This window comes from Ochotona curzoniae, unplaced genomic scaffold (genome assembly GCF_017591425.1).
Source record: "Ochotona curzoniae isolate NIBS_2020 unplaced genomic scaffold, NIBS_Ocur_1.0 patch260, whole genome shotgun sequence".
NCBI lineage: Eukaryota > Metazoa > Chordata > Mammalia > Lagomorpha > Ochotonidae > Ochotona > Ochotona curzoniae.
Window position 1 is genome coordinate 292,263 of NW_024466818.1, and position 27,992 is coordinate 320,254.

The following is a 27,992-nucleotide window of genomic DNA, read 5'->3' on the forward strand; positions in this document are numbered from 1 at the left end:
TCGGGGCCCAACCTTATAAATATTGATTTTATAGAAAGGACCAATTAAAAACTGGCCAAGATGCCACACGCTAGAAGCTTCCAGAACCACAATGATGGGGGAAAAAAAAAAAATCCAGAACAAAGATGTCCCCAGAAACAAACTGCCTGAAAATCAAGGTCCCGGTTGACCAAAGGATTCTACAGCAGCACATGGGGCCAGGGCTGCAGACCCCCATATCCGGAGCGGAAGGACAGACAAGGGATGCCCGCCCCCAGCCCGGGCCCTCTGCTGCTCCACTGCTGAGAGCTGGGCAGAGGGCTTCACAGCGTTCATGGGCGGTGGGGAGGGGATAGCTTAAATAACAGGGGTTGGGGGAGTTTTAGGCTTCAGATTTCTTTTCCCCTATAGGGAAGAGGGAGGAGACTGGTTTAGGGGAAACCTTAGTGGGAAAAGTCTGGCAACAGCCTGTGATCCAGGGCCCTCACCCCGGGGCAGGGGCAGGCCCTGCTGGCTCTTGGGAAGAAACAGCTCCACAAGATAGAGAACTGGGGGAATGGAGTCAGATGGGTGAACCCTTAAGTGGTACCAAAATTAGCTGCCATCAGCTCCCTGCTGGTGGGTCCTTGGGGTTGAAGGCGGCAGGGAGGGAGTTGGGGTGGGAGAAACTGAGATGTTGATTTAAAAAAAAAAAAAAAAGCAAACTTACCCACCCACCCTTGTAGGAGGGCCTGCAGCCCTGGGGGTCTGTGGAACAGAAAATCAATGGGGCTGCCAGGGGTCCAGTCGCACATCACCCTTTGGGCCCTGTCTCAGTTCGGCTAGAAAGTCAGTGCTGACAGGGACGGGGAGGGGGGTGCCAGGTGGGGGCCGGGCATGGTGGGCTCCCTCCCCCCTCCTCCCCCCAAGCTTCACCTCCCCTCCTCCCGGCCAGCCCGGGGTCCCCCACCCGGCCCGTTGCAGGGCAGCACCCAGTTATTGTCGTGCAGGCCCAGGCGGCAGCCGGGCGTTTCGCGGTCGGCCCGGCGGCAGCACATCCAGTAGGAGCGTCCATAAGGCAGGTCGTGGTGGTAGGGCTTGGGGTGCCAGCGGCACAGGGACACGTCACCCTTCTCATATCTCTTGCGGCACTGCTTGCAAGGGTCGTCCCGGTAGAGTGGGTCGCGGCTCCAGCGTGAGTCGGTGGCCCGCACACCGAACGCCTCGATGACGCCCTTGAAGTGGTGGCAGGTGCACTTGAGGGCTGCCAGGGCACGCGTGGGCAGGAAGCTGAAGATCTTGACCAGCACGTGCTCCGGCAGCAGCAGCATGTACTGCCGCGGCTCGAGCAGTCGCTGAATCTTGAAGCGGATCTCCAGGAAATCGTGTGACACGTGCCGGTACAGGCGGCACAGCGAGGTGTCCGCAGGTCCTTCGGGGGTGTCGTCCGGGGTGGGTGCTGCGGCTGGTGGGGCGTCGGCTGGGGGAGGCTCAGGGGGCCCATCGCCTGTCCCCCGGGACTGAAGGAAGAAGAGCTGGCCCGGTGGGGGTGGCTCCTCGGGGCTGACCGTCAGGCAAACGGTCTCCTCCTTCACGTTCTTGGTACCGTCCTTGCCAAAGAAGATGCATTCATCCACCACGCCCGTCACCACCACATCCACGTGGAAGCCGGACGCGCCGCCGCAGTCCCGGGCAGGGGGCGGAGGTGGGGCTGGGGGGGTGTCCTCGGGCCTGGCCATGGCTGGGGAGTCACTCTCGCTGGCCTCATCGGCCCGAGCCAGCAGGAACTCCACGTTGCTGGGAAGGGCGTCCCTGGAGGGGCTGATGAGCTGGTACAAGTCACAGGTGATCTTGTCCTTGGCTCGGGCTCCAGGGCCTGGGCTGCCGGGGTAGGCACAGCCAGGCCGGCCCCCGCCCCCGCTGGACAAGCCACCATCTGGCCCCCGGGGCTCGCGGCCGTTAGAGATGCGGAAGGCAATACGTACCTCACCGGGACCCGGGCCGGGCCTCTCCTCCTTGCGGAGGCCCTTGGTTGGAGGGCTGTCCCGTTGGGCCTCAAAGTGGGCTACAGCCTCGGCTACACGGCTGCAGTCACCACTGCTACCAGCGGCCCGCCGTTCAGCCCCCAGACCTTTGGCTGGTCCACCCTGCTCAGCAGACACGAAGACCATGGGTGATGGGGTGGCAGGGCGTGGGTAGGTCTGCAGGGCCAGGGCAGCCCGCTGTTCCACCAGGGCCACCATCTCAGCCACCGACAGCAGGTCCACATCCTCGCTGGCTGAGGTGGGACCACCCTCAGCAGTGGGGGGTCCCTCACGGCCCCCCGGGTCTGGGGGAGCTTTGGTCAGCTCCAAACAGCGCCTCCTCCGCTTGGCTTTGGAACTGTCACTGCCCCAGTGGCCCTTGACCTTCATGGAGCTGGCCCGGCTGCCCCCTCCACATTGGTGGGCCACAAAGAAGGCCACTTTCTCCTTGGTGTTCCCGGGCTTGATGACATACCATGTGTCTAACAGGACGCGGCCCTCGTCTCCGGCAGCTGCTCCTGAGAGCAGGGGGGCGGCCTGGGAGGCTGGAGTCTCAGTGGCCAAGGCAGGCGGTGTGTTCTCTGAGAGGGCTGGGCCATGGTCAGCCTCAGACCCACCGCTGGGCTCTGTGCAGGCCGATGGCTTGAGGGCCGCAGTGGGTGGGCGCGGCTGGTTCTGGGAGTAGGTGCCGAAGGGCCGGGGGCACCACAGCTGGAAGGGCAGGAGGCTGCCGCGGTCCATTCTCAGGGGGCTTCACTGTATTGTGAGGCCTTGGCGGTGGGCTCCACGTGCCACCTGGGGACAGGAGAGAAGGGGTGTGGCAGAGCTGGCCTTTCCTGCCAGGACCACCAGCCCCAGCCCTGAAGGGGCAGGGGGTAAGGACACCCAGATGAGACCATCCAGAGCATTCTTCTGGGCCCGGCACAATGGCTCAATTAGCTAATCCTCCCCTCATAAGCTCTGGCATCCCACATGGGTGCTAATTCATGCCCTGGCTGTTCCACTTCCCATCCAGCTCACTGCTTGTGGTCTGGGAAAGCAGTGGAGGACGGCCCAAAGCCTTGGGACCCTGCAGCTGTGCGAGACCCAGAAGAAGCTTCTAGCTTCAGATCCGCTCAGCTCCGGCTGTTACGGCCTTTGGGGAGTGAAGAAGTGGAGGGAAGATCTCTCTCTCGGTATCCCCTTTTCTAAATCTGCCTTTCCAATAAAAATAAATCTAGAAACAAAACAAAACAAAAGAGCACCCTTCCCGCCCACCTTCCAGGTGAGTGCACGAAAGCTGGCTGCAAGTCCGGACCTGCTCTGGGAACCCACAGTGTGACCTGAGCCGGGGGAGGCCGGGGTGCCAGCTCCTATTCCATGGGCTAGCCAAGGCCTCCCACTCCCGTGCCCTTACAGCCGCAGTGGCAGCAGTTCACAGTGCTCACCCCCGTCAGCAGTTCCTGAAAAGCCCAGAACTCCTGGCACTGCCCAGGGCCATGGCTGCCGCAGCCCGCAGGCGGAAGGACAGGCTGGGGAGCTGCTGCCAGAGTCAGCCCAGGCTCTTTAAATAACCTGGGCTTTGGCTGCTACTGGGCCATGTTAGCCGCCCTCTGTGGGGCACACAGGCCATCCCCAGAGCCGTGGGATTGGGAGTCGGCCGTAGTTTAGTCCCCACTCCTCCCACTGTGCAGGGGGCACAGCAAAGCCAGGCTCTCTGCCATGGCTTCGGGAGATGCTGTTCTTTGTTAATGCCACTAGCGAATCTGGCGATAGCCTTCTGTGTATGACCTGAGCCCACGGCGACACGGTGAGGACAGACAGGACGACAAGCGCCAGCTCCTCCGTCAGAGGCCTGGCCTGGCCCATCTCCCAGACTGACCCCAGGTGAGACCATGGAGCCCTAGACATGACCTCTTGCCCTTCCCACAAGCCCTTATCTCACCCACTCCTCAAATACTTATAGCCCCTACTGAAATCCAAGCTCGTGCTTAAAAAAGAAATAAATAAAATAAAACCACTACACAGATAGTCAAACCTAGAGGTGGGCCAAGTTTGCCAATCAGGACTACCGAAGCACCCATGCTTTTAAGGGGATACAGGGTTACCCCAATAGAGGCCATCTCCTGCTACTCGTCTCAGATTCAGCCACCCACTCAAATGCCCTAAACAGTTCTGACCCTTCTCTGCAGTCTCAGGGTCCCTCCCTACCCCACTCCCCCCACCAAAAAAAAAAACCTTTCAACATCCTGCTGAAGAAATCCCCAAACCTAACAATCCCCTCCAGGATGGCGTCTCTCTTACACCCTACAGCTGCCGCAGGCACCCATTCTCCCTGGAATCCTTCACAGCTCCCTGCACAGGCTCCCTGCACCCCCCCCCCCAGGGTGCAGACCTGCTACTCACATGCTCCTGGACAGGGAATGCAAACCCTACCAACGGCCCTCAAAGCCAGAACAACTCCCCAAGCGACCTCGCAGATACCACCAGGGCCCAGCACGCACTGTTCTGCCATCCCTAGCCAACCTTCCCTGGTGCTACTAAGCAGGGCGTACCCTTGGTCCCTTTCCGGAAGGTCTAGGAGAGGGAAGGGGTTAGGGAGGTGACACTTGTGGGTAGGACAAAGTCCTGGCGACTTTAAGCCCAGGTAGCGGTGGTCCCCTGGCTCCTTGTGGGCTCTTTGACCCAAACCCTACATGGACCCAACACCTCAATCCGCAAAAGAGGCTCTTAATACAGCAGCGATCAGTCCCAAACTCTAATGGGTCCCTGAAGAGCACCCCAGATGTGTCCCACACCTATACAACTTCCTCAGACCCAAACTAGCACTTCAGTGCCAAGGGACGCCCCCCCCATAATCATGTAACTGTCTATTTCTTTGCCCTTAAGGGAAGCTTGCACACCCCTGTGCATCCCTGAGGTGACCCCCCCCACCAAGCCCAGACCACGCCCCTTGTCCCGCCCACGGCGAGAACGCATGCGCAGAGCTACCCAGACAGAAGCCCGCCTCCCTGCAGCCCTTCGGGCGCTCCGCCCATTTGTTGACAGACGCACGCGTGACGGTCCCAGCCAATGAGCGGCCGCCGTTCAGGGCCATGCCCATATAAGGAAGGCCTGGGCCTGGGGCACCCGACTTCAAAATAGGGAGGAGTAGGCGACTGTGAGGGAGGGAGTGGTGGGAGGAAGGGAGCGTACAACAATTCCTAACGCCCTGCTTACGCGGAGGAGGCGCAGGCCAGGGACAGAGGCTGCGGCCCCACAAAGAAAGGCTTATTATCAGACGTTCCCTCTATTCAGAATCCCTTTGCTGGACAGTTGGAATTTAAAGGGCCTAGGGGCTGATTGGGAGCAAGGACTTCAGGGCAGAGGCAATCCCGATGCTAGCCCGGGATGGAGCGCTTTTGGTTGGGGGAATCCAGAGGGCTGCAGGTGGGGAAGAACTGGACGCCGGTTCCTGCGGTGGCCAGGGTGGACCTGCTGCTGGTTTCTAGCTGCCTGACCCACCGTGCGCGGCCCTTGCCCGGCTCCAGCCTGGCTGCCTTCCCATCCACACTCCACAGCCCTTCCCTGGTGTCGGAGCTGACACTCAGGCTCTGTGCGATCCTCAGCAGTGACCGCCTCCCCCCTGCACGGGTGGAGGAACTGGTAGCAACTCTAGCTACTGGGGGCCACCTGAGGGGTTAGAGCCAGCCACCTCAGGGGTCAGAGACGGCCACCTCAGGGGTCAGAACCGGCCATCTCAGGGGACAGAGACGGCCATCTGAAGGGCAGGGCCATCTGAAGGGCAGAACCGGCCACCTCAGGCTGTCAGAACAACAGGCCACATCAGGGGACAGAGACAGCCATCTGAGGGGGCAGAGCCGGCCACCTCAGGGGTCAGGACAGCAGGCCACATCAGGGGACAGAGACAGCCATCTGAGGGGGCAGAGCCGGCCACCTCAGGGGTCAGAGCAGGGCTGTGAAGCAGCTGCAAGCACTGCGCCCTGGGACTTCCCCAGGTTGCCTCAGGATCCACCCCCAGGCACCCGCACTGGGCTCCTGGTCACCCTGCTCCTCAGACAGGAAGCTCACCTGCAAAGTCCCCTCTCCATTCATCCCCATCTGTGAATCTGCAAAACAGAGGGGCCTTCCCCAGGCTCCACCTGCCCAGAGGGTGGCAGCTGCTGGCTGAGTCCCCCATCCCAGCCCTGCCCACAGGGTCTGGCAATGGTGACTGGGTTTCCCAACTTCCCACACGCCCAGCCCAGTCCAACACAGGATCCTCCACTAGGTCTGCCCAGAGAGACAATTCTGGAAAGATCCACACACAGTAAAACAATCACAATGCTGGGGGAAAAAACGGGGGGTGAGAGAAGACTGACAAAAACACCAACCCAGAGTACAGGGGCGAGGGGAGAAGGGGCCACAGCAAAAGGGCCTGTGAGGGCAGAGACACACCTGGACCAACCAAACTCCTTCTCCACAAAAATTTCCCCAACCACATGACTCTTAAACAGCTCAGGTGCAAAATGCATAAAGGCAAAAATTCCCTGCATATCACAGCCATGAACCTGTAATTGCGATGGAGTATGTCTGGCAAGGCCACCGCCCTCACGGGAGGGTTCAGAGGACATGTTCTTCCTGGAGACACGAGCCACCCCAGTGCCCAGATACTCTCAGCCTTCCCCAGCATGCCTGGGGCAATGCTCACCAATCATCACACCGGCATGCTGGGTGCTGGCCCTGAGCTGGGCCACCTGGTGACACTGAGGTGGCCAGGAATAGTTCAGGAGAAAGGGTGGTGACTGTGACCCACGGGGCTATCTCGGATGACACAGGCCACCAGCTAATCCCGCAGCACTCCCCGGAGTGCATTCCTTGCTCTCAGCACTTCACAAATCACGCCTCTTTCAAATTCTCACATCTTCTATTTTTAATGTCGTGCCCAAGATCTGGGAGACCACAGAAGGGCAGAAGAGCCTGCCTTCCTTCACGGCCTAGCGGCGGAATTTTGAATCTGAGTAAAATGTGGCTGACTCCAAGGCTTAAATGAAACTACATGAGCGAGCGAGTGAGCGAGTGTCCTTCCAGTTAACACAGAGCTGGAAGGTACATAAACCTTCTTGCTGTCCCTAAATATGCCACGGGACCGTTCCTCACTTCCCTCAAAGCCTGGATTTGAAATGCGAACTCCTGAACCCACCACTATCACCATGCGTGTAGGTTCCAGACCCGTGGAGTCAGCCAATGTGGATTGGAAATGTTTAAAAAAAAAAGACCTGGGTACATAACAGGTAGACAATTTTCTACAACTCTTTCTATAGCATTTGCCTTGTGTTGAGTAGTCTAAGTCAGCTAAGGACGATCTAAAGTATGCAGGCGCAGGGGATGCACAAGCACAAGTTACAGGCAGATGGTTACACAGCTTTTTATGTGCAGGACTTGAGCGAATCTTGGGGTACGGGTTTAGGCCCCTTCTCTCCTTCCCTCACTGTCCTCTCCTGCCTGGGACCCACCTGAGGGCCCAGCCTCTGTGGCCTCCACACTTGGCTCATGGGAGTCGGTGCAGCCTTCCCAGAAAGTGGAGCCAGACAGCAAGGTCTCCTAGCACCTGCTAGACCACGCCCCTCAGGGGCCCAAGTTCTTGGGGTGGGAAAAAAGCACCTGTGTTAGAAGTGTGGAAAGATTTGTCTTTACCAAAATGAGGTAAACTGAGAAAATAAAAAATAAAAACCCAGAGGTGGAGGAGAGTAAGAGCAAGGCCAGGAAGAGGCAGAAGGAAGCTGGGAGGGAGGCCTCCCCACTGTCCCACAATCGTGGCCACCTGGGGCGAGCCCAGGTGAATACAGACCAGGCCGGCATCTGGGATGGTGGGCAGGATGCCACCTGTGCCACCCTCCTCCCACAGCCCACAGTCTGGGTGGCAGTCCCGCCTCTGCTTTCCTGCGATACTGCACATCTGGAGGGCAACAGACAGTGGCTCAATTACTGGGGTCCCAGCTAACCCGGGCTCAGCTCCCGGCCCTGCCATGGCTACTGCAAACATTTCTGGAGAGAATCTTTGAGGGTAAGCGCTCTCTCTCCACCTCTCTGTCTCTTCTTCTCTATTTGCTTTCAAATCACAAATGAAAAGAAATCTTTCAAACAAGCAAAGGGCTGGAACGTAACAAAAGCAGCATCCAACTTAAATCATGGCAGGAAATCAGCATATTGGCTCAAATGGCAGACCCTCCACCTTCAAGAGCCTGAATCCTATATGGGCGCTGGTTCCTGTCCTGGTTGCTCTACTTACCATCCAACTCCTTGCTTGTGGCCTTGGCAAGCAGTCAAGGATAGCCCAAAGTCTTGGGACCCTGCACCTGTATGAGAGACCTAGAAGAAGCTCCTGCCTCCTGGCTTTGGATTGGCTCAGCTCTAGCCACTGTGGCCACTTAGGGAGTGACCCAGTGGATGGAAGATTTTTCTGTCTCTTCGTCTCTCCAATAAAAACAAAACACAAAACAAAACAGAAATAGGGCAGGAGGGCAGAGCAGATCCAGAGCAGCTGCCCTGCCGGGTGGAGTCGCACAGCCCTGCCCCTCAGGGCAGGGTCATGTCCAGGGCAGGGCTGGGCGCGGGGCAGGCACTCTCCCCCTCCTAGGACAGGGAGAACACCATAGCCCTGTCCAGTCCCCCAGCCTGCCTCACAGCTCCTCCCGGCACTATCCCGGGCCTCTGGCCTGTCCCAGGCTTCTCTGGCCCCAGGGTCTGCTGGCCACTCCCACAGCAGTTTTCCTTTCTGACTCAGCTCCCTGAAGGTAGAAGTTACAGAACCAGGAAGCAGAGGGCGGAAGCAGGAGAGGAAAGGAACCAACGTACCTCAGTTTCCTCCATGGTCAAATGAAGAAGGAAAAAGAAAAAGAAAAAAAAAAAGGCAGTGTCTACCCAAGATCGGCTGACAATTCGCCGAGACCCAGCCAGTGCCAGCTCAGTGGCCCTGGGTGCAAGGGCAAGTTCACCATGCCAGAGTTGAGATCATGCAGAAAGAGCAGTGAGAGCCCGCACGTCACAGCACCAGCCCAAGGCCACCTCCCTCCTGAGTTCACTTTCTGGAATGACACTCATCCCAGGCCTGGCGCAATGGCTCCATTGGCTAATCCTCCCCCTTCAAGCACAGGCATCCCATATAGGCACCAGTTCATGTCCCGGCTGCTCCACTTCCCATCAAGCTCCCTGTTTGTGGCTTGAGAAAGCAGTAGGGGATGGCCCAAAGCCTTGGGACCCCGCACCCGCATGGGAGACCTGGAAAAAGTTTCTAGCTCTGGATCAACTCAGTTCCAGCCATTGTGGCCATTTGGGGAGTGAGCCAGGGGATGGAAGATTTTCTCTGCTTCTGTCTGTAATTCTGTCTTTCCAATATAAATAAATAAATAAAAATGCACCCCCACGGGGAATAACAAAGGGTCCTGCCTCAGTTACCTAGTGGTGTCCTGGGGCTCCTCTCACTGGTAGAAGAAAACAGCTCCAGGCATTGGGGGCAGGTGAGGACAGAATACAGAAACGCCTGCTCTCAAGGTGTTTTGGGGAGACCTCCTGCTAAGCAAGGGTTGGGGGGATCAGGAGGGCATATGGTACTGGTGATGGGGTCTCAGCTTCTAGGTAGAGGGGTTAAATACTACAGCACCCAGGCAGGTGTCCCAAGCCATGTCTTGCGGGGAGGGAACCTCTGCGTTTTTAGGAACAAGACAACTTCGCCAACAACTGCTAGAAATACAGAAAATACCATTTCACACAAGTAAGCTTCGCACCATTGCTGACTGCAGACTTACACTCAAGGTCTGCAGGAAATGCCAGGACGGCATGGACAGCAGGTGTGGCTTCTGTGACCCACAAATGAGAGCAACGGGCAAAACAAACCAAGGTCGGATTTCCCTGGGGCACCCAGATGTGACATAAGCAGGGACAAGTGAGAGACGCCCAGTAAAGTGGAGAGGGAGTGGTTAAAATAAAAAAATGTTTGGTAGCAGTGGTCAGCAGGAAAGGCAGCAAAAGAGCTGTGGCCCAATCAAGACCCAAAGCACCCCAACCTGAAACCCCAGCCCAGTGCCACCGGCGTGTGACTTTGTGACAACAGTGAACCCAGGGCTGGGAGAGGGGGCAGGGGTGGGTGTCCTGCCGCAGAGGGTGCACCTGCCCCACGCAGGGCCACACCAGTTCACGTCCCAGTTCCCGAGCGGCTGATGCGGCCTGCGGCAGCTGCACATCCTGATAAACAGCAGACAATGGCCCCAGGACTTGGGGCCCTGCCATCCACAGCGAGGAACCCAGATGCAGAGTTCGGGGCGCTGACGCTTGTGGACAGCTGGGGAGTGAGGCAGATCAGATCAACATTGCTATCACTCGGCCTTTCAGATCGGAAGTAGAGCAGCCAGGGTGAGGTGGGGGGCAGGGAGGGGCCTGGCTCGCAGATGGGTGGCTCAACTCAGGGACACAATACTGGCACCAAAACATCTTTCTTGAAAGAATAAAGATCACAGATGGATCTCACCCTGTGCATACCTTTGTTCACCAACACCTTCCAAGAACTCCAAGGTTCGGATGGTGGCTCCATTTTATGTATGAGAAAACTGAGGCCTAAAATGGGTCTACAGCTTAGTCAGAAACACAGAACAAAAGCCTGAATCGTGGCACAACAGGCTAAGACTCTGCTTACAGTGCCGGCATCCCATATGGGCACCAGTTCAACTGCTCCATTCCCCATCCAGTTCCCTGCTAATATCCTGGGAAAGCAATGGAGGGCAGCCCAAGTTCTTGGGAACATGAACCCGCCTGGGAGAGCCAAAGAAAAGTCCTGGCTCCTGACTTTGGATCAGTCCAGCTCCAGCCACTGTGGCCATTTGGGATAGAAGACCTTTCCTCTTTCTCTCTCCTTCTCTTTGTATATCTGCTCTTCCAATAACAACAAATCTTAAAAAGAAAAGTCACCGTACACTCCAGGGAGTCCACAATGGCCAAAAGTTTAGATTAAAATAATAAATAAATACAACTGAGTTGTTAGAAATATTTGCTATCCAAAAATAAATAAATAAATAAATAAATAAAAGACAAAATCTTAAAAAAAAAGCATTTCCTATTCATGGAAGCCTATCGTGCTGGGCCAAGCTGGGCATGGATTGGCAGGTAGATTATTCCTAACGGGCTGGGGGCAGGAATGACTGAAGGACAGGCTGCATTGGGGAGCAACGTCTCAAACTTTGGAGATATTCAGGGAAGCAAAGAAAAGGAGGCACGTGGGTGACGCTGTCCACAACACCGCCTCTCAGATCCGGAAGTGACGCAGCCACCTTCGGCTTTCCTGTTACCTTATTTTTTTTTTTAAAGATTTATTTTATTTTCATTACAAAGTCAGATATACAGAGAGGAGGAGAGACAGAGAGGAAGATCCTCCGTCCGATGATTCACTCCCCAAGTGAGCGCAATGGCCAGTGCTGCACCGATCTGAAGCCAGGAGCCAGGAACCTCTTCCGAGTCTCCCACACAGGTATAGGGTCCCAAAGCTTTGGGCCATCCTTGACTGCCTTCACAGGCCAGAAGCAGGGAGCTGGATGGGAAGTGGAGCTGCCAGGACTAGAACCGGCACCCATGTGGGATCCCGGCGCGTTCAAGGCAAGGACCCTAACCGCTAGGCCATGGTGCCGGGCCCCCTGTTACCTTCAAGACCCAATGCATCATATGCAAGGGGCATGCACACCAAGCCCTCTGCATCTCCTTACACCTGTAGGCTGCCGGTCCCATCCGGTGGGTCTGTCACACACACACACACACACACACACACCAAGTGACTAACGGGCACACCTGACTGAAGACTGCACCGTGGTCTCTGTCCCTCCTGCACACACTGTTCATGAGTGCCAGGAGCCGGGATGGGGTCGGAAGTACATTCCTAGAGTCCTCCACCTCCTGCTGAGTGACCCCAGGAAAGCTGCTTAGCTTCTCTGTGCTCCAACAGCAGGTGTCTGGATGCCATCGTGCCCTAACAGTAAAGAACCAAGCCAGCCTTTCCTACACCAATACACGTGAGCCATCCCCAGCCACGTGGAACCCCGTGCCCCACCCTGACCCTGGGCCTGGCCAGAGAAGGGACTCTATGTGCCCCCAGGACCAGTCGCCTGCATTCCTGGGCAGCACAACTTCCCATCAGCTCTGAGTCCAGACATGACCTGGCTCCCACGAACAGTAGCAATTTTCACACACGCACCTCCCTTGAGTCCTCTCACTGTTCCCCTCACACAGATAAAAACCTCTAAGGCTGGGAGAGCGGAGCCCTGCCCAGGACAGGGGTGAGGGCTGGGAATGCTGGACTGTCCACATAACGTCACCTCTAAATCCCACAGGGGGTAGGACAAGGTGCCACATTCGATCCTCCTGGCCCCTTCTGGCCCTACTGTCCTATAATTCTGGGGCTGTCTCAGCTTAGCCCGGGAGTCTCCGGCTGGACCTGCCTAAAGGATGTCTACATCCAGGGCCCCCCACTCCATCTCAGGTCCCCAAGTGGAACCCACACCCTACTCCTCCACTTCTCTTTCTCTCTCCTCCGCTCGCCCTCCTGTCCCTTAAGGGATCCACAGAACCCAACGCGTCGCCCACCCGCCTCGCCTCTCTCGCCCTACAGACCCCTCCTCACCCACACCCACCCACCCCACCCCTGTCCCGGATCTGCAACGCCTTCCCACATCCCCCAGGACAACCTCCCTTCCCCTTCACGGCCTCTGCCTGGACGTCCAGCCCCGTCTGCAACTCGCAGCCCCCTCTGCCCAGCTCCGCGAGCCCCTGACGATCGGGCTCAAAGCGCGCCTCCTGCCTTCCCTTCCAGCCCCCATTCTTCCCACTCCCTCCAGCTCCCACTGCTCCCAGGCGAGCCCCGTCCGTCTCGGGCTGCTGCCACCCGCTTCCGAAGCCTCCGCCCTACCTCTCCCGAGCCCCTGCTCCTCCCGCCCCCGCCCGGGGCTCTCACCATCTCCCCGCGCAGCAGCTTCCTCGGCTACGCGGGCTTCCCCCACTCGCTCCGCTCCAACCTCCCCTTCCGGGTTCTCGGCTCCCTCGGCCCCCTGGGAATTGGAGTCCGGGCGACCGCGGACTACAACTCCCAGTGGGCCACACGGGCACGCTCGGGAGGGTGGGGTAGGAAGTGGGAGAAGAAGGACGGACTCTCGGACAGGAGGGGCGGGGCTGGAAGGGACACGGTGTGGCGCAGGCGCAGAAAGCTCTCCGCGAGGCACGCTGGGAAATGGAGTCCAGGGTTCTTCATCCGGGCCCGGGACCCTGGTGCAAGAATTCAGAACTCAGCAAAGGGTGTTGGCGAGGGAAGGAATTGAGAAAGTTTCTCGGTTCACTTATGTTAATGAACACAATCACCAGCCATGCTTTGTACTTTCCTAAACACTTTCCCAACGATTCTCACCCTCAGTATTCCTACCTACCTGCGCCTTCTACCTCACAGAGAAGAAAAACTCAGTCTGCATGAGGGAGGGACCACCATGCATCAGGGTCCACATCACGGAGCTTGAAAGGATCTAAAACGGTGCTTTAGAAAGCTCACGGGAAATCTGGATGCACAGGAAGGTTTCTTTTGGTGCAAAAACCTCTGAACCCCCAAGCATGGTCTAAAATAACACATTTTCCAGAATCTGTTTGGAAGGCAACTTAAAAAAACCTGCGCCTGGGCCCGGCACCATGGCAAGTGGTTAACGTCCTCGCTTTGCACACCCGGGATCCCATATGGGCTCCGGTTCTAATCCCGGCAGCCCCACTTCCCATCCAGCTCCCTGCCTGTGGCCCAGAAAAGCAGGCGAGGACGGCCCAAGGCTTTGGGACCCTGCACCCGCGTGGGAGACCCGGAAGAGGCTCCTGCCTCCTGGCTTTGGACTGGCATAGCATCGGCCGTTAGGCTCACCTGGGGAGTAAATCATCGGATGGAAGATCTTTCTCTCTGTCTCTCCTCTCTGTATAATCTGCCTTTCCAATAAAAATAAAATAAATCTTAAAAAAAAAAAAAACCTGCACCTGTGTTTCATACCCACTCTTCCCATACCAGATCTCTTGCAGACCACCAGAGCCCGGACCACTCCGTGTGTCCAAAAGTAAAAGCGAGAGGAGTCTATCTCAAATCCAAGGAAACGACTGACAAGCGATAGACTCCTGGCCTGTATCCTCCAGGAGCTGCTAGCTCGCCCGTCCCTCCCACCCTGACCATCCTTGTCGTGCAGCGAGAATGGAGCTTGCATTTGCCTCTTGGTGAGGGGACTTGCATCCCAGTGTAGTGTTCTTGGGGTGCCTGGGGCCCCGGCTCACTGATTCCCTCCTGAGTGCATGGGAGACTGTGACTGGCCTCCCAGGGCGCATGAGGGCTGCACCCACAGTGGATCTGGCCTTCATCAGACCCGCACCACAAGGACAACATGGAAAATGGGAGTGGGCATGTGGAACGACAAGCAGCCCCATGTGGCCCAATCTCAGAATTGGCGCTTGGGGGATACCCCGGCTCTCTCACCCTTCGAACACCCTGGAAGGTGCGGCTCCTCAGGGGCAGGACTGGTAAAAAAAACAGGCAGGCTGCTGCCTGGACGCTGATTGGTCTGCATTCCGGCGCGCACGTTGTCGTGCGCCCCTGTTGCCATGCGCCTTGCGCCCCTGTTGTCGTGCGCCCCTGTTGCCATGCGCCCCCAGGCGCTGGGGAGGCGCGAGGCCGTGCCCACCCCGGCCCACGCGTGCGCACAGCTGCCCCCTGCCCCCTCCACGCTCTCCCACAGGTCTTGGCGGGAACTGCGGGGGCGTGGCCTGCCCTCAGGCGCTCCCTCCAGGTCTGCGCTTCAGGCCTCGAACGCCTCACATTCTCGGAATTCACACCCACAGCAGACTCCACGCACACTCGAGGGGTGGGTAACCTGAGGCTTGCAGTAGCAGCAAGCCATCGCTGGGGGAAGAAAGACCCCCTCAACCTCAGCCTCCCCCCAGGGGGCAGAGTTGCGCTTGGCAGGGGGCCCAGCGCAAGACCTGGAGTCTGATCGGGCTCCAAAGTGTGGAACGGTGTGGAACCAGAAGGGGGACCACCTAGCGCCATTTTGCATAGGCCGAAGCGGTCAGGCACTCAGTGGGGAGAAGGCCGGAGGACTCCCCACCTGCAGCAGCTGGCGTCGGGTGGAGCCCACAGGTCCCTAAGGAGTGGCACTTGGCGCCTGCCAGCTCTCTGGGGGGACGAAGTGGGGAGGAGGGGGGATGAGGTGGACCCGTGGGTGTGAGGCGGGGATTTGAGTTTGGAGTTGAAGGCTGAGAGGAGGGCTGAGTTTGGGGATCCCTGTGGAAGTTTGATTGACAGAAGCGCTGGGTGGGTAGTGGGGGTGGGGAAGGGAGGGGAGGCAACGGTATGGGATGGGGTGGGGTGGGAAGATTTGGGGCTGGAGGGAACTGGGTTTTTGGAATGTAAAGTCTTGGGTTTGTGACCCGGAACTTTGGCTGTTGGACTGGTGCAGTCCTAATTTGAGGAGGTGGAAGCTGGGGTATATTGGGGTCCTGGGATCAGAGTCGCAGTAGGAGGACCTGAAGTGGCAGTTTGGAGTTCTAGAAGTCTGGATGTTAACCTCTGAATCAAAGTTGAGGATTTGGGCTGGCCGGAATGGGGAGATTGAGGGCAGGGGGCGGTGGTGGTGCTGAACTTTGTTTTGCTTTAGGATTAGGGTGCTCAGGGTCAAGGCTGTGGACTGCGTTCTCAGGTATGTGACTGGGCTTCCCTGTTGGAAAGGCCAAGTTGTCAGCTTGGGGTTAGGCGTCTTGCACTGTTAGGGGTGGGGATGCAGGTCTAGGAGGGCGCCTTCTGAGGTGCTAGGAGTTCACTTGGGGCACTTCAGGTCAGAACTTGAGTGCCCTCCTAGCACTGTACCGAGGGAACAACCCACAGGGCTCAGCCCTGGCTGTGTCCTGTCCCGGCTGTGACGTCACCCCACTCCTGTCAAAATTCCAGAGGCTACCTTCTAGAATGTGCGGCTTTAGATTCTGATCTGGGGGAGCCCACATTTACAGTTTGGAATTCAGTGGACTTCCACGTGGAGTTTTAGGCTTTGGAGCTAACAACGTCTCCAGACCCATGTTTGAGGTCCCCGACGGCCCACATGCTGTGGGGAAAATGGAGGGCATCCATTTCCTCCCCCTATCCCAGAGCACCCTCACTTCTTTCTTTTTCCTTTGAGCAGATGTTGGCTCCCAGCAGGCATGTGGCCTTCCCAGAAGGGCCTGGAACCAGCGCAGAGGCCCCGGACCCTGGCGACAGGTAACAGTTCTGCCCCTCAGCCCCCAGCCACAGCTAAGAATCCTCATCCTCCCAGGAGTAATAACAGCATTGATTGGGCATTCAATGTTTGCCAGCGTCTTCACGAAGGCCCCTGCTGACATGATAGCCACCATTCTATATGGCAACACGAGAGGACACAGGCTTCAACATCGCCCTCTGCAGGTCCCACATCCCAAGGGCCCCAGGTTTTGGACAGTCTGAGGGTCTTTTTGTAAATGTATTTATTTTACCTGAGAATCAGAAGTACAGAGAGAAAGAGAGATCTTCTATCTTTGGCTCACTTCTCAGGAGCCACTGTGGCCAGAGCTGGTTCCGTCTGAAGCCAGGAGCCAGGAACTCCTGCCTTGTCTCACACGTGGGCGCAGAGGTCCCAGGGCTTTGGACCATCTTCTGCTGCTTTCCCAGCCCACAAACAGGGAGTTGGATGGGAAGTGGAGCAGCTGGGATCAGAACAGGTACCTACATGGGATGCCAGAGCTATAGGCAGAGGATTAGCCTGAAAAGCCACCATGCCAGCCCACGCCCCCTTTGAAAATGTATTTATTTATTTGAAAGTTAGGATGACAGAGAGAGGGAAAGACGCAAAGAGGCACATCTTGCATCCGTTGTTTCAGTACCCAAATGCCAGGCAGAAGCCAGGAGCCTGGCTCCATCTGGGTCTCCTACACGGCTGCCAGAGGCTCAGGCACTGAGCCATCAGCTACTGTTATCCTCAGGCACATTAGCAGGGAACTGGATTGGAAATGGGGCAGCTGGGATTCAAACCAATGCTCTGATATCCAGAATCTCAGGCATCTGCTTAATCCACTCTACCACAAAGATGGTCCTAAATAGTTTTTTTTTTTTAATTTTTAGCTATTTTAAAATTGATGTCTTTGAAGGAATTGCAAAAAAAAAGAGAGAGAGAGAAATAGATTTTCTACCTGCTCTTTCATCTCTAAACGCTGGCACTAGCCAGGGCTGGGCAGGCCAAAGCCAGGAACATAGAACTCCATCCAGATCTTACACATGGGTGGCAAGGACCCAAGCACTTGGGCCATCCTCTGTCACCCTCCCAAGCACATTCATAGAGCACTGGATTGGGAGTGGAGCAGCCAAGACCCAAACCAGCACCTGCACAGAAGAGGTAGGCGTCCCAAAGGGTGCCTTTACTCACCGCAGCGCAACGGAAGCCCCAGGGGGACACATGGGTCCTGGGAACCTCCTGCGTACCAATGTTATTACACAAGTTAGAGTGACAGCGAGGGCTGCACGATGACATTTAAGGGCCTGGAGCCATTTCGCCTTCTTGATCCTTCTTCACGCCCTTGGCTCATTTTGCTCTCCTTCTACAAATACAAAATAAAATAATAAAAGTGGCAGTTTATGATAGCACTGATGTAAAGACCGATATAATAGAGATTGGATTGCATTCTTTTTCGTCTAACTTAAAAAAGAAACTTGAACATTTTTAGGAGCCTTTAAAAAGTATCAAGAGGGGGCCTGGCGCGGTGGCCTAGTGGATCCCTAGTGGGATCCCCCCCTTGCAAGGGATCCCATATGGGTGCTGCTTCGTGTCCTGGCATCCCTGCTTCCCAACCAGCCTCCTGCTTGTGGCCTGGGAAAGCAGTCGAGGATGGCCCAAAGCCTTGGGACCCTGCACCCACGTGGGAGCCCTGGAAGAAGTGTCTGACTCCTGGCTTCAGCTCAGCTCCAGCCATTGGGACCACTTAGGGAGTGAACCAGTAGATGGGAGATCTTTCTGTCTCTCCTTCTCTCTGTAGATCTGATTTTCCAATAAAGATAAATAAATCTTTAAAAAAAAAAAAAACTATCGAAAGTTGGGCCCAGCATGATGGCTCAGTGGCTAAATCCTCAACTTGCATGCGCCAGGATCCCATATGCATGCTGTTCGTGTCCCAGCTGCTCTGCTTACCATCCAGCTCCCTGCTAATACACCTGCCTGAGGCACTGGCCTTCCTGCAGCCAGTGGGTCAGTCAGCCTAGAAGCCAACAGGCAAGACGGCACTGTCTACCTCAGACTCGTGTTGTGGTGCCATGTGTTAAGCTGCCGCTCACAACACTGTCATTCCTTCCTGGAGTGCTGTTTTGTGTCCTGATGGCTCCACTTCCAATCCAGCTTCCTGCTAAAGGCCTGGCAGAGCAGCAGAAGATGGTCCAAGTGCTTGAGCCCCAAACCCACGTGGGACACCTGGGCGGAGTCCCAGCTCCTGGCTTCGGCCTGGCCACTGGGATCGTCTGGGGAAGGGACACACATCTGGGGGAATCTGTGTCTCCCTTTCACATGCCACATGAAGGGTTTGAACCTTGACTTTTTCCAATGGGATGATTTTTTTTAAGAAGCTTTATTTATTATTACTTTTTTTTTAATTGAAAAGAGAGATATACAGAGAGGAGAGATTGAGGGAAAGCTCATCTATCTGCTGGTTCACTCCCCAAGTTGCTGCATCGGCCAGACCTGAGCCAATCCAAAGCCAGAAGCCAAGAGCTTCCTCCGGGTCTCCGACGCAGGAGCAGGGTCCCAAGGCTTTGGGCCGTCCTCGACTGCTTTCCCAGGCCACAGGCAGGGAGCTGGAGGGGAAGTGGAACAGTCGAGACACTAACTGGCACCCATATGGGATGCCGGCCCTTGGCGGTGAAGGATTAGCCAGTTGAACCATTGTTGTCAAGGTTGTTGTCAATGTGTTTAAAGGAAAATATGAGCCCCAATGAGGTCTGGGGTTCCTTGGCGTGGGGGTGTGATCTGGGAGTCAGGTGCTTACTTTGTGAATGCGTTAACACAATCCAATTCTTGTTCTCCCCAAACAGGAGTAAGACAAAAAACCACAGCAGCAAGCTACAGGAGCTGGCCCTGCTGCTACCTGTGCCCCTGCAGAGCGGCCCAAAGAAGCTGACCAAGGTACAGGGCCCAGAGGAAGCTAGGAGCCTTCTGTGAGTGGCAGATAGAGGGGCGGGTCCCTGGAAGGGCAGACTGATCCCCTCACCCTGCACACTGGTGTGGCTGAAGGGATTGGCCTGCCCTCAGCCGGAGTTGCTGGAGTCCACCACGTCAACATGAGGAGGCCAAGAGAAGGGAAGGGAAATAGCCCTGAGCCCTGAGCCCTCTGGCCCCGGGGCCACTTCCTCATGCTGCTCGGCTCAAAAGCAAGTGGGCATAGGGGCTGCGGCGGTGGCATCATGAGCTAACCCTGCACCTGTGACGCTGGCATCCCGCAGGGGTGCTGGTTTGAATCCTGGCTGTTCCATTTCCCATCCACTTCCCTGGTAATGCACCTGGGAAAGCTGCGAAGGACGGCCCACATGCCCGCGTGGGAGCCTCAGGTCGGCTCAGCTCTGGCTGTTGTGGTCACTTGGGGAGTGAACCAGCAGATGGAAGATCTTTCTGTGTTTCCTACTCTGTAAATCTTTCCGATTAAAAAATAACCGTATCTAAAAGAAAACAAAACAAACTGGAAAAACAAAAAAGACCATTTTTAAATTAAAAAATAACCATATTTAACAACAAAAAAAAGTGGGGCAGAGTGACATAACTGCTGGTTCCCAACAGAGGCGCGAGTGTCGCCCGGGCTGTGACAGGGAGGATGACAGGTCTGTTTGAGCCTCTTGGGCCCTGTGTCCTCAAGGTTGTAGTGGGTCAGGTGGCCCTGGGTGTCCCCGTAGGGAGCCAAGACTTGTCTCTGGTGCCAAGCTAAAGTGGGAACTTATTTTTTTTTTTTTGGTTTAATCAATGTGTTTTTCTTTTATTTGAAAGGCAGATAGATAGGAGAGCATCCATCCGCTGGGTCACTTCCCCAAATGCCCACGACAGCCAGGGCTGAACCAGGCCGTGTTTAAGAGCGCAGCACTCCATCTGGTCGCCACGTGGCTGACAGGGACCTCAGCACGCCAGCCACACCTGCTGCCTGCCAGGGTGCGCATGAGCAGGAAGCTAGCTCCCAAGTGAGCCAGGCACTCCGACATGGGATGAGAGCTTCTCTTGCTTGCTCACTCACCTCACTCACTTGCTGTGTCTTTCAAATAAGTAAATAAATACAATTTTTTTTTTTTACAGTGGATCAGGAGACACACAAACCTGGATTGGGATCTCAGCTCTGCCTCTAACCCTGAGCCTCATTTCCTTAGCAGGAACCCCTGTGTCCGCTGTTAGGGTTGGACAGGCCACCGGGAGCACCCCTGCCCACTGAGGAAGTGGTGCGGGGGAGCAGTGTCGGGGCACCCCAGAGCCTTCCTGTCCTGGTGTGGTCCTATGCCCTGCCTCCCCACCGCCGTCCGTCTGTCCGTGCGTTTGTCCTCAGCCCGTCTTTATCTCGGTCACAGAAGGAGATCTTGCTGCATGTCTTGCAGTACATTCAGTACCTCCACAGACACATTGATGCCACCAGGGCGCTGCTCAGGCCTCACACCACGGACGCGGGCAATGGAGCGGGCGGTGAGTAGCTAGCCAGCTTTCCTGGCACCTGCTCCTCGGGTCTCCCCAAGTCCTGGGTCTCCCAGCATGGCAGGGAAGAGGATGAAGCCCAAGGTGGGGGAGGGATGGATGCTGTGGGAACTCAGAGAAGAGCCAGCCTGGGAACTGGGCCTTTGGGGCACAGCGGGAAGCCAGGATGAACAAGCCAGTGCAGGCCCGGGGAGGCCCGTGTGGAATGTCTGGGGACAGGCGAGTGGTGTGTGTGTGTGTGTGTGTGTGGTGGGGGGCTGCAGGGACCCAGCCGGGAAGGTCGGTCCCTGGGGCACATCTCGACTCAGACAGACGTGTCTTGGTGGCATCAACTTCTGGGTGTTCCGATGTCTGCCAATCAGCACAGAGGCCGACCCTCCCTCCGTGTTTGAGTGCCCAGTGAAGTCATCTGCACTGGGAGGTGTCGCCCAGCCCTGGGGCATGTCAGGCGCAGGCTTGGCACTGCTGTGTAAAAACTCCGGGCAGGGGCAAAGCTGCTGTCTGTAGCCCCTGGCATCCCATATAGGCACTGGTTTGAGTCCCAGCTGCTCCCCCCTGTGATCCAGCACCCTGCTCACGTGGCCTGGGAAAACAGTGGAAGTTGGCCCAGGGTCTTGGGTTGCACCCACATGGGAAACCCAGAAGAAGCTCCTGGCTCCCTGCTTCAGACTGGCCCAGCTCTGGGCTAATGCGGCTATTTGGAGAGTGCACCAGCAGAAGGAAGATCTCTCTGTAACTCTGCCTACTCAAATAAATAAATATTAAACACACACAGGGAGGGCAGGAGGTTGGGGTGCAGCAGCACCAAGGGGACCAGTGACCAGATCCTGGGGGGCTCTGACTTCTGGTTATAGAGGGAGAAGGGCAGGGGATTAAGTTGGGGCAGAGCCTTGGTGAGCTCAGTGCTGGCGGCAGCATGGTGACCTGGGCGTGAAGCGAGGCGATGGGCTGGGACCAGAGATGCCACCATGAGCTGATGGGCCCTGGCCTGGCACTGTCACAGTGTACGGAGAGGCCCAAGGCTACGGGTAGGGGATGACCTCAAGGGTGGGCAGTGTTGGGGAAGGTAGGAGGGGGGACTGATTGGGATAGGAGCCCCTGGCAGGGGCTGCATTGCTCCTGCCTTGAGGCCCTTGGAGTCCTGAGGAGCCCGGGGGGTGGCCTGGCTTTCTGCCCTGAACCTCTCCCTCTGGGCTATGCAACCTCGTCTATCCCAGGTTTTGGAAGTGCCATGGTGTGGAAGACGCAATAGGAGGCGCTGAGGCTGGGGCTCTGAACCTGTCTTCCCCCTTCCCTCCATCCCATGTAGGGAGGGCTCGGAACTCAGCCCTGGGCCCAGCACGGCAGAGACACGCCACCCCCTCCAGCTCCCCGCTGTCCCACAAGCATAGTCTCTGGGACATCTGCCCGAAACCTCGGAAGAAAAAGCTGACCCGAGGGCCAGGTATGAGCAGGAAGTTGGGGTTACAGGGGGTCAACGCTGCAAGCTATGTCAGGGCCCAAGCCCTCTAGGTCCCCCCTCCCTGGGGTCCTCCCTCCCTGGCATGCCCCCTCCCTAGCGTCTCCCTTCCCTGGGGTCTCCCTTCCCTGGGGTCTCCCCCTTCCTGGGGTCCCTCCTCCTTGGGGTCCTCCCTCCCTGGCATGCTCCCTCCCTGGGAGCCCCCTCCATTGTATCCATCTCCCCAGGGTCTTCCCTCCCTGGGGTCCCAGCTCCAAGTCTTGGCTTCTGTGGAAACTGCAGCACCTGCTCTGACCTGAAGTCCACAGAAGAGCCTGCGAGGGCTCCACTTCTGTGGAGGAACCCACAGGCAGGGTCCAGGAGTGGGAGCTGCCAGTCAGGGGTTCATTTGCTGTGTGTGTGTGGCCACTGTCCCTGGAGCAGGGCGTCTGGGGACATTGGGTGGCAGAAAGATCCAAGCGTGTGTTGCCTTGTTGCTAACACACAGAATGTCCCTTCTTCTCGCTGAACGTGAAGAACTTGGACAGACAGTGGCCAGCCATTCAGGCAGCAGCTGTGATCCCTACGGCCCATATCAGGGTCATTGGGGATTCAGGGACCCGGCTGTGCTTTCATCTGTGGGAGTTGAGTTCAGCACCAGTGCCTGGGCCCCATGTGCCAGAAGCTGCGTGTCACAGGTCCAGTATGCAGCCTGGGCATCTATATTTGCATAAAGCTCCCAAGGTCATCTTTTATGGGTGGACAGGGGTTGGACCTAGTGACCCAACCTGAGGATGAAGGGATGGATCTTTCTGGAAAGGTGAGTCACCAGGCCAAGCCATACTCTTAAAGATGCCAATCAGCCAGAGCCCACTTTTGGAGGAGCCGTCAGCCCGCCTCCCTCCTGCCCCCCACTATTTCCCCACTATCACCTCGGGGGCCCTCTGACCTCTGCTCGTTTGTCCCCTCAGAGCCACAAATCTCAGAGCGAAACCCTCGCCGCTGCCTGTCCCTGGAGAAGCCCGAGGAGCTGCTGGCCCTGCCCCTAGAGCAGCCAGGGGGATCCGCCTCTCCCCTGAGACATGTGGAGCCCTGCGATCTCCTCAAGGTTGCCTGGGGTGATGGCGAGGCCAGTCAGGACCTGCTGACCTTGCTGGACCCGGCTGAGGACGTCGCCTGCTTTGACTTGCCCCGTGGGTCTCTCTCTCTCTCTCTTCCTGACACCTTTTTATAGGCTCCTTTCTGTGTACCTGCTGGGCCCAGGCACAGTGCTGGATGCCACGGCAGGCCGGAGGGACTCACAGAACTTGTGGTCTGCTTCCTGGTTTTCTTCATTTCAGGCTCTGTTATGGGGCCATGAGGGGTGGGAGCAGAGCAGGCTCTCCTTTGGGTGAGGACCTCAGGTGGCAGGGCCAGGGACTGGGCAGGGACCTCTGTAAGAAACTTAGCTAGGAGCAGGTGTGATGATGTATCCAGCAAAGAGCTGGTACAGAGGGCAACACAGGGCTCGAACCTGCGACCTCAGGGCCAGCGCCTTCCTCCATGTAACTATCCAGCCCCTTTTTCCTGAAGACCTCTGCAATGGCCAGGCCGCGTGCCGCATCTGTGACAGAGGCGCTACCTGGCTAGGAACCTGGAGCTCCCCCACGGGTGGCAGAGCCACAAGCAAGCACTTGGGCCACTGTCCACAGCCCTCCCATGTGAGCAGGAAGCTGGATTGGAATCAGAGCAGCCAGAACCAGAACTGGGGCTCTGATACAGAATGAGGGGGTCTGCAGGTGGTGACGTAACCCAGACGCCAGCCCCTTCCTCTCAGCTTCTGAGAAGGAGGCGGGATTCAGGAGCCACCAGGGCAGCCCCGCACCCTGTCCCCGCAGTCTGAGGTTTTGACTGAAGGCAGGATGGCGCCTCGCGGTCTCCCATCCACAGCCGAGTGGCCGCCCCGGTTCTCCCCGCAGCTGGTGACTATGCAAACCCAGACCAGAGTGTGCTGACCCTGGAGCCCCAGGAAGGAGCAGAGGGCATCCATTTTCTCAACCAGACACTGTTCTGTCCCTGGTAAGGGAGCCCCAAGAAAACTGAGGGGTGCTGGCTGACAGCCTCAACGGGTACTCCGGGCAGCACTGCCCGGCAGCCTGTGGCCTGCAGCTGCCCTGCTTGGCTCCCATTCCCCTCAGGCGCTTTTCTAACACAGAGACCTTGGCCGTGCCCAGCATGGGTTGGCAGCCTTCCGTGTCCCCCTCAGCCCTTAGTTTGGGGCCTCATATCCCGCTGGGACCCTCTGTGGGCCCCAGTCATCTCACCTCCCCCCCCCCCAGCTCCCATTCAACAGCACCCCTGTTCCTACCCTCCTCTGCCACAAGCCCTGCCCTGCTCCTTCCCCTCTCGCCCCTGTCTGCTACTTGTCTCTGCTCACACAGGGGCTATGAAACCCCACCTTCTTACAGGCAGGAATTAATGCTCTTCGACCCCAGCTGGGACGTGGACCAGGAGGCCCCAGATGCCGACCCCTGGCTCCCCGCATGGAGCCCAGAGCACACCCCCCACGGTGACAGCAGCTCTGTGGGGTGGGAAGGGGAGAGACCTGGACAGTGGACATCCGTCAAACGGCCACTGTCACTCAGCCCTGGTTGCTATGCAGCCACTCCCTTGAGCCCAGACACTCCCTCGGAGTCTTTCTTAACACACCTGTAGCTGGGATCTGCCATGTGATTTATTTATTATTTGTTTGCCATTCCTGATGGTGCCTGGCCTCCCATATCTAGTGGTTTCCTCTACAGGGAACCCCACATGGATACCCCACAGTCACCTTGCCCAATGTCTGGGCACCACCTCAAAGGCAGATGCAGTGTTGGGGGCGAGGGGCACGCCCTGAGGCTGCCTGACATTCCCCCCTTCGGCAGGGAGTCCACTGGCCCTGGAGCCTCCTCAGGTGGATTCCTGGAGCGTGCTCAGCCCTTCACTGCTCAGCTCCCCCAACTCACTGCTGCCTGAGCAAATCCTGGAGGAGAGCATGGAAGACCTGAGCCAGGGTGAGCTCCAGGGGCCTGCCTGGTGCTGGCTGGGCACACAGTGGGGTGGTGGGCAGAGGGAATGCCCTCCCAGTGTCCAGGCCTGCAGGCAGATGCACGGCAGCCTGGCACATGTGTGTGTGTGTGGTGAGCAGAGCTGGGGCTGGACACAGTGCGTGATCCCCAAGACCAACAAAGGGGAGGAGGGGCTCCCACTGGGGAGGAGCAGGGCCAGAGCCCACGTGTCTCTCCCCAACCCCACAGCTCTGTTTGAACATGTCTTCCTGGGTCCTGAGCTATCATCTCCCTCTACCCCGGCTGTGGCACCACCCCAGGTAGGCCTGGTCCGACCATCTGTCCCACGTCTGTCCACACATGCCTCACTGCTCAGTTCAGGCATCCCCTGGCCTCACACGCCCCGCCCTGCTCCGAGCACCTGGCCCACTGGACCAGCACACACACACGCGGGGGCTGAGTCACACACAGAGGATTGAAAACCACAGCCACGGCGGCACCAGGCTCCAAGCAAACCTCCATGCAGAGCTGGAGAGCACAGCCCCTAGGCTGCCTCGGGTCTGCTCTGCGCTTGGAGAACAGGCCGGCCCTGGGGGAAGGAGGGGGTGGATGGAGCGGACAAGAGTTGCCTCAGTCCCTCTAAAGCTGCTCCACCGCCCACTCCAGCTCTCTGCTGACACCCCGGGAAGGAGGTGGCAGAAAAAGGGACCCTTGCCACTCACGTGGGAAATCCGACTGCAGGTCCTGGCTCCCCGACCCTGGCTGTTGAGAGCCGGACTTGATCTTGCAACCCAGTGGCTGGAAGATGGGGAGTCACAGGTGGCCCCGCTGTGGCTGGAATGTCCAGGGGCTTCTGGGCCCGGGGAGACCCACCTGGCCATCCCCGCCCCCCCCCCTGCCTCCTGTCTTTCTCCCAGGACGAGCCCCGTGAGACCCTCCAAGAGCTCCCGGAGCCCTCCAGCCCGGGCTCGGCCTCGCAGGCGCTGGACCACGGCGAGGACAGCTGCAGCAGCGAGCTCACCGACACCGACTGGGACTCGGAGCTCAGTCAGACAGCAGAGGTGAGGCCGCGGCCGGCCCGGGGCGACCGGGGGTCGGGGCGTCCGGGGGTCGGGACCCCGACTCATCCCCCCTGGCCTCCCCGCGCAGAGCACCTGGGCCGACCCCGCAGGCTCGCCGCGCTCCAGCGACGAAGACAGGGACCGCACGTGGACCCCGAGCCCTGCGCCCCCGACCAAGAAGAAGACCGTCAGCCCCGCCAGGCCCAAGGAGGCCAAGAAGGCGGCCGGCGCCGCCGCGCCCAAAAAGAAGTGCGTTAACGGCTTCATCATGTTCTGCCGCATGAACCGCAAGCAGTACATACGGTGGGTGCGAGGGGGCGGAGCCGCGGCCATCGGAAGCCCCGCCCCAGACCACGCCCACACAGACGCCCCGCCCCTCCTGCAGCCCCGCTCTCAGGGCGTGACCACGCCCACGCGGAGCCCCGCCCATCCCGGAGACCCACCCTTCGCCCACGACTCCGCCCCTCCTGCAGTCCCACCCTCCACCTGTGACCTGCCCCATGATGAAGCCACGCCCTCAAAATGCGACCACGCCCTTCCTGAAAACCCGGCCCCCTTGAAACTCCACCCCTCCGAAAGACCCGCCCTCTGTGCGGCCACGCCCATCACGGAGCCCTGCCGCTACCTGGTGGTTACGGCCATCGTGAAACCACGCCCACACCGTGACTCCGCCCCCGATGCCCCACTCGCCCACCCCTGGGTCCCCTGCACAGGGCAGGACTCAGGGAACAGCCAGCCTGGGTGGGCGCCAGCACCTTAACGTGCAGCCATTCTGGGCCCACTCCGAGGCCTGGGCTGCAGGACCCCCGAGGGCATGGGGAGGCCCAAGGGGACAAGGACACCTCCAGCAATGGGGTCCCCCCTCAAGTGACTCCCTCTTCCTGTTATCCGGCCCAGGGCCTGCCCGGGGACCGCATCCACAGCCGCCACCAAGGAGCTAGCCCAGCTGTGGCGCGACATGACCCTGCAGGAACGGAAGCCGTACTGGTGAGCGAGCCGGGTCTGCCCCGAGAAGGCTGGCCGAAGGCCTTGGGGGTGCCCCTCCTTGCCCCCCGGAACACGCAGGGTGGGTGCTGGCTGCGCTGAGGGCGTGAAGACAGACTTGAGGATGATCAGACTGGGCAGGCTGCTGGGAGCAGACACCCTCCCCAAGGGTCCCGGGTGCAGCCAGGGGGCGGCCGAGGGAGGACCCCCCACCACCGCGCTGGGCTGTCTCCCGCAGCACCAAGGCACGCCGCTTCAGCCGCCAGCACAACCGCATCGTGAAGAGGGGCAGCTCCAGCAGCGACGAGGACTGGGAGACCCCCAAACCCTTCTACCAGCTGCTGGCTGAAAGAGCCCGGGCGGCGCAGGCGGCGCAGGCGGCAGGGACAGGGGCCGACAAGGGCAGCTGTACCTGCACCGTCCTGGAATGATGCAGTGGGCGCCCCTGAGCAGTACTTGTTGACACTCCCCACCCCACCCTTCTGTGTTGGGGGCGCAGGAAGGAGACCCCAGATGAAATAGGGGGGACAAGGTTCTGCAGGCCCTTCCTCTTCCACCCCAGACCCTCAAAATCCAATGACTGCACCCCTGTTTTTGTGCACCCCACCCCATCCCTCCCTGTTCTATTTATATACTTATTTATTGTTGGGAACAAAAAGAAAATAAATTCAACAACTGGGACCTTGCCCCTGGCCAAGGCAAGCTCCCCCACCATGCTCCCTGTGCGCCCCCTCCTGCCCCTGTCCCCCAAAAATGAGGGCCCAGCAGAGGCTGTCTCTCCT

The 27,992-nt window shown here is 58.2% G+C and overlaps 2 protein-coding genes across 2 annotated transcripts; one reads left to right on the forward strand and one right to left on the reverse strand.

Moving 5' to 3' along the window:
- Positions 1-10: 10 nt before the first annotated feature.
- Positions 11-13,000, reverse strand: LOC121166919 (F-box only protein 46). Its single transcript, XM_040996264.1, has 2 exons — positions 12,934-13,000; positions 11-2,777 (listed from the first exon to the last, which is right to left on the reverse strand). Exon 2 carries the CDS (start codon positions 2,721-2,723, stop codon positions 891-893), a length of 1,833 nt encoding a protein of 610 aa, XP_040852198.1. The 5' UTR covers positions 2,724-2,777; positions 12,934-13,000; the 3' UTR covers positions 11-890.
- On the forward strand, positions 11,663-27,790 carry MEIOSIN (meiosis initiator). Its single transcript, XM_040996276.1, has 15 exons — positions 11,663-11,696; positions 12,834-13,095; positions 19,018-19,162; positions 20,581-20,692; positions 22,011-22,145; positions 23,111-23,332; positions 24,098-24,197; positions 24,560-24,687; positions 25,043-25,171; positions 25,415-25,485; positions 26,083-26,226; positions 26,315-26,529; positions 27,124-27,213; positions 27,449-27,563; positions 27,752-27,790. The coding sequence occupies exons 1-15, from the start codon at positions 11,663-11,665 to the stop codon at positions 27,788-27,790; spliced, it is 1,941 nt and encodes a 646-aa protein (XP_040852210.1).
- Positions 27,791-27,992: the final 202 nt, after the last annotated feature.

Coding starts and splice junctions, on each gene's coding strand:
- LOC121166919 (XM_040996264.1), bottom strand. CDS start 2,723: ATGGACCGCGGCAGCCTCCTGCCCTTCCAGCTGTGGTGCCCCCGGCCC.
- MEIOSIN (XM_040996276.1), top strand. CDS start 11,663: ATGCACACCAAGCCCTCTGCATCTCCTTACACCT. Junction 22,146..23,110: donor AAAGCTGACCCGAGGGCCAG/GTATGAGCAGGA, acceptor TTGTCCCCTCAG/AGCCACAAATCTCAGAGCGA. Junction 24,198..24,559: donor CAGACACTGTTCTGTCCCTG/GTAAGGGAGCCC, acceptor CTGCTCACACAG/GGGCTATGAAACCCCACCTT.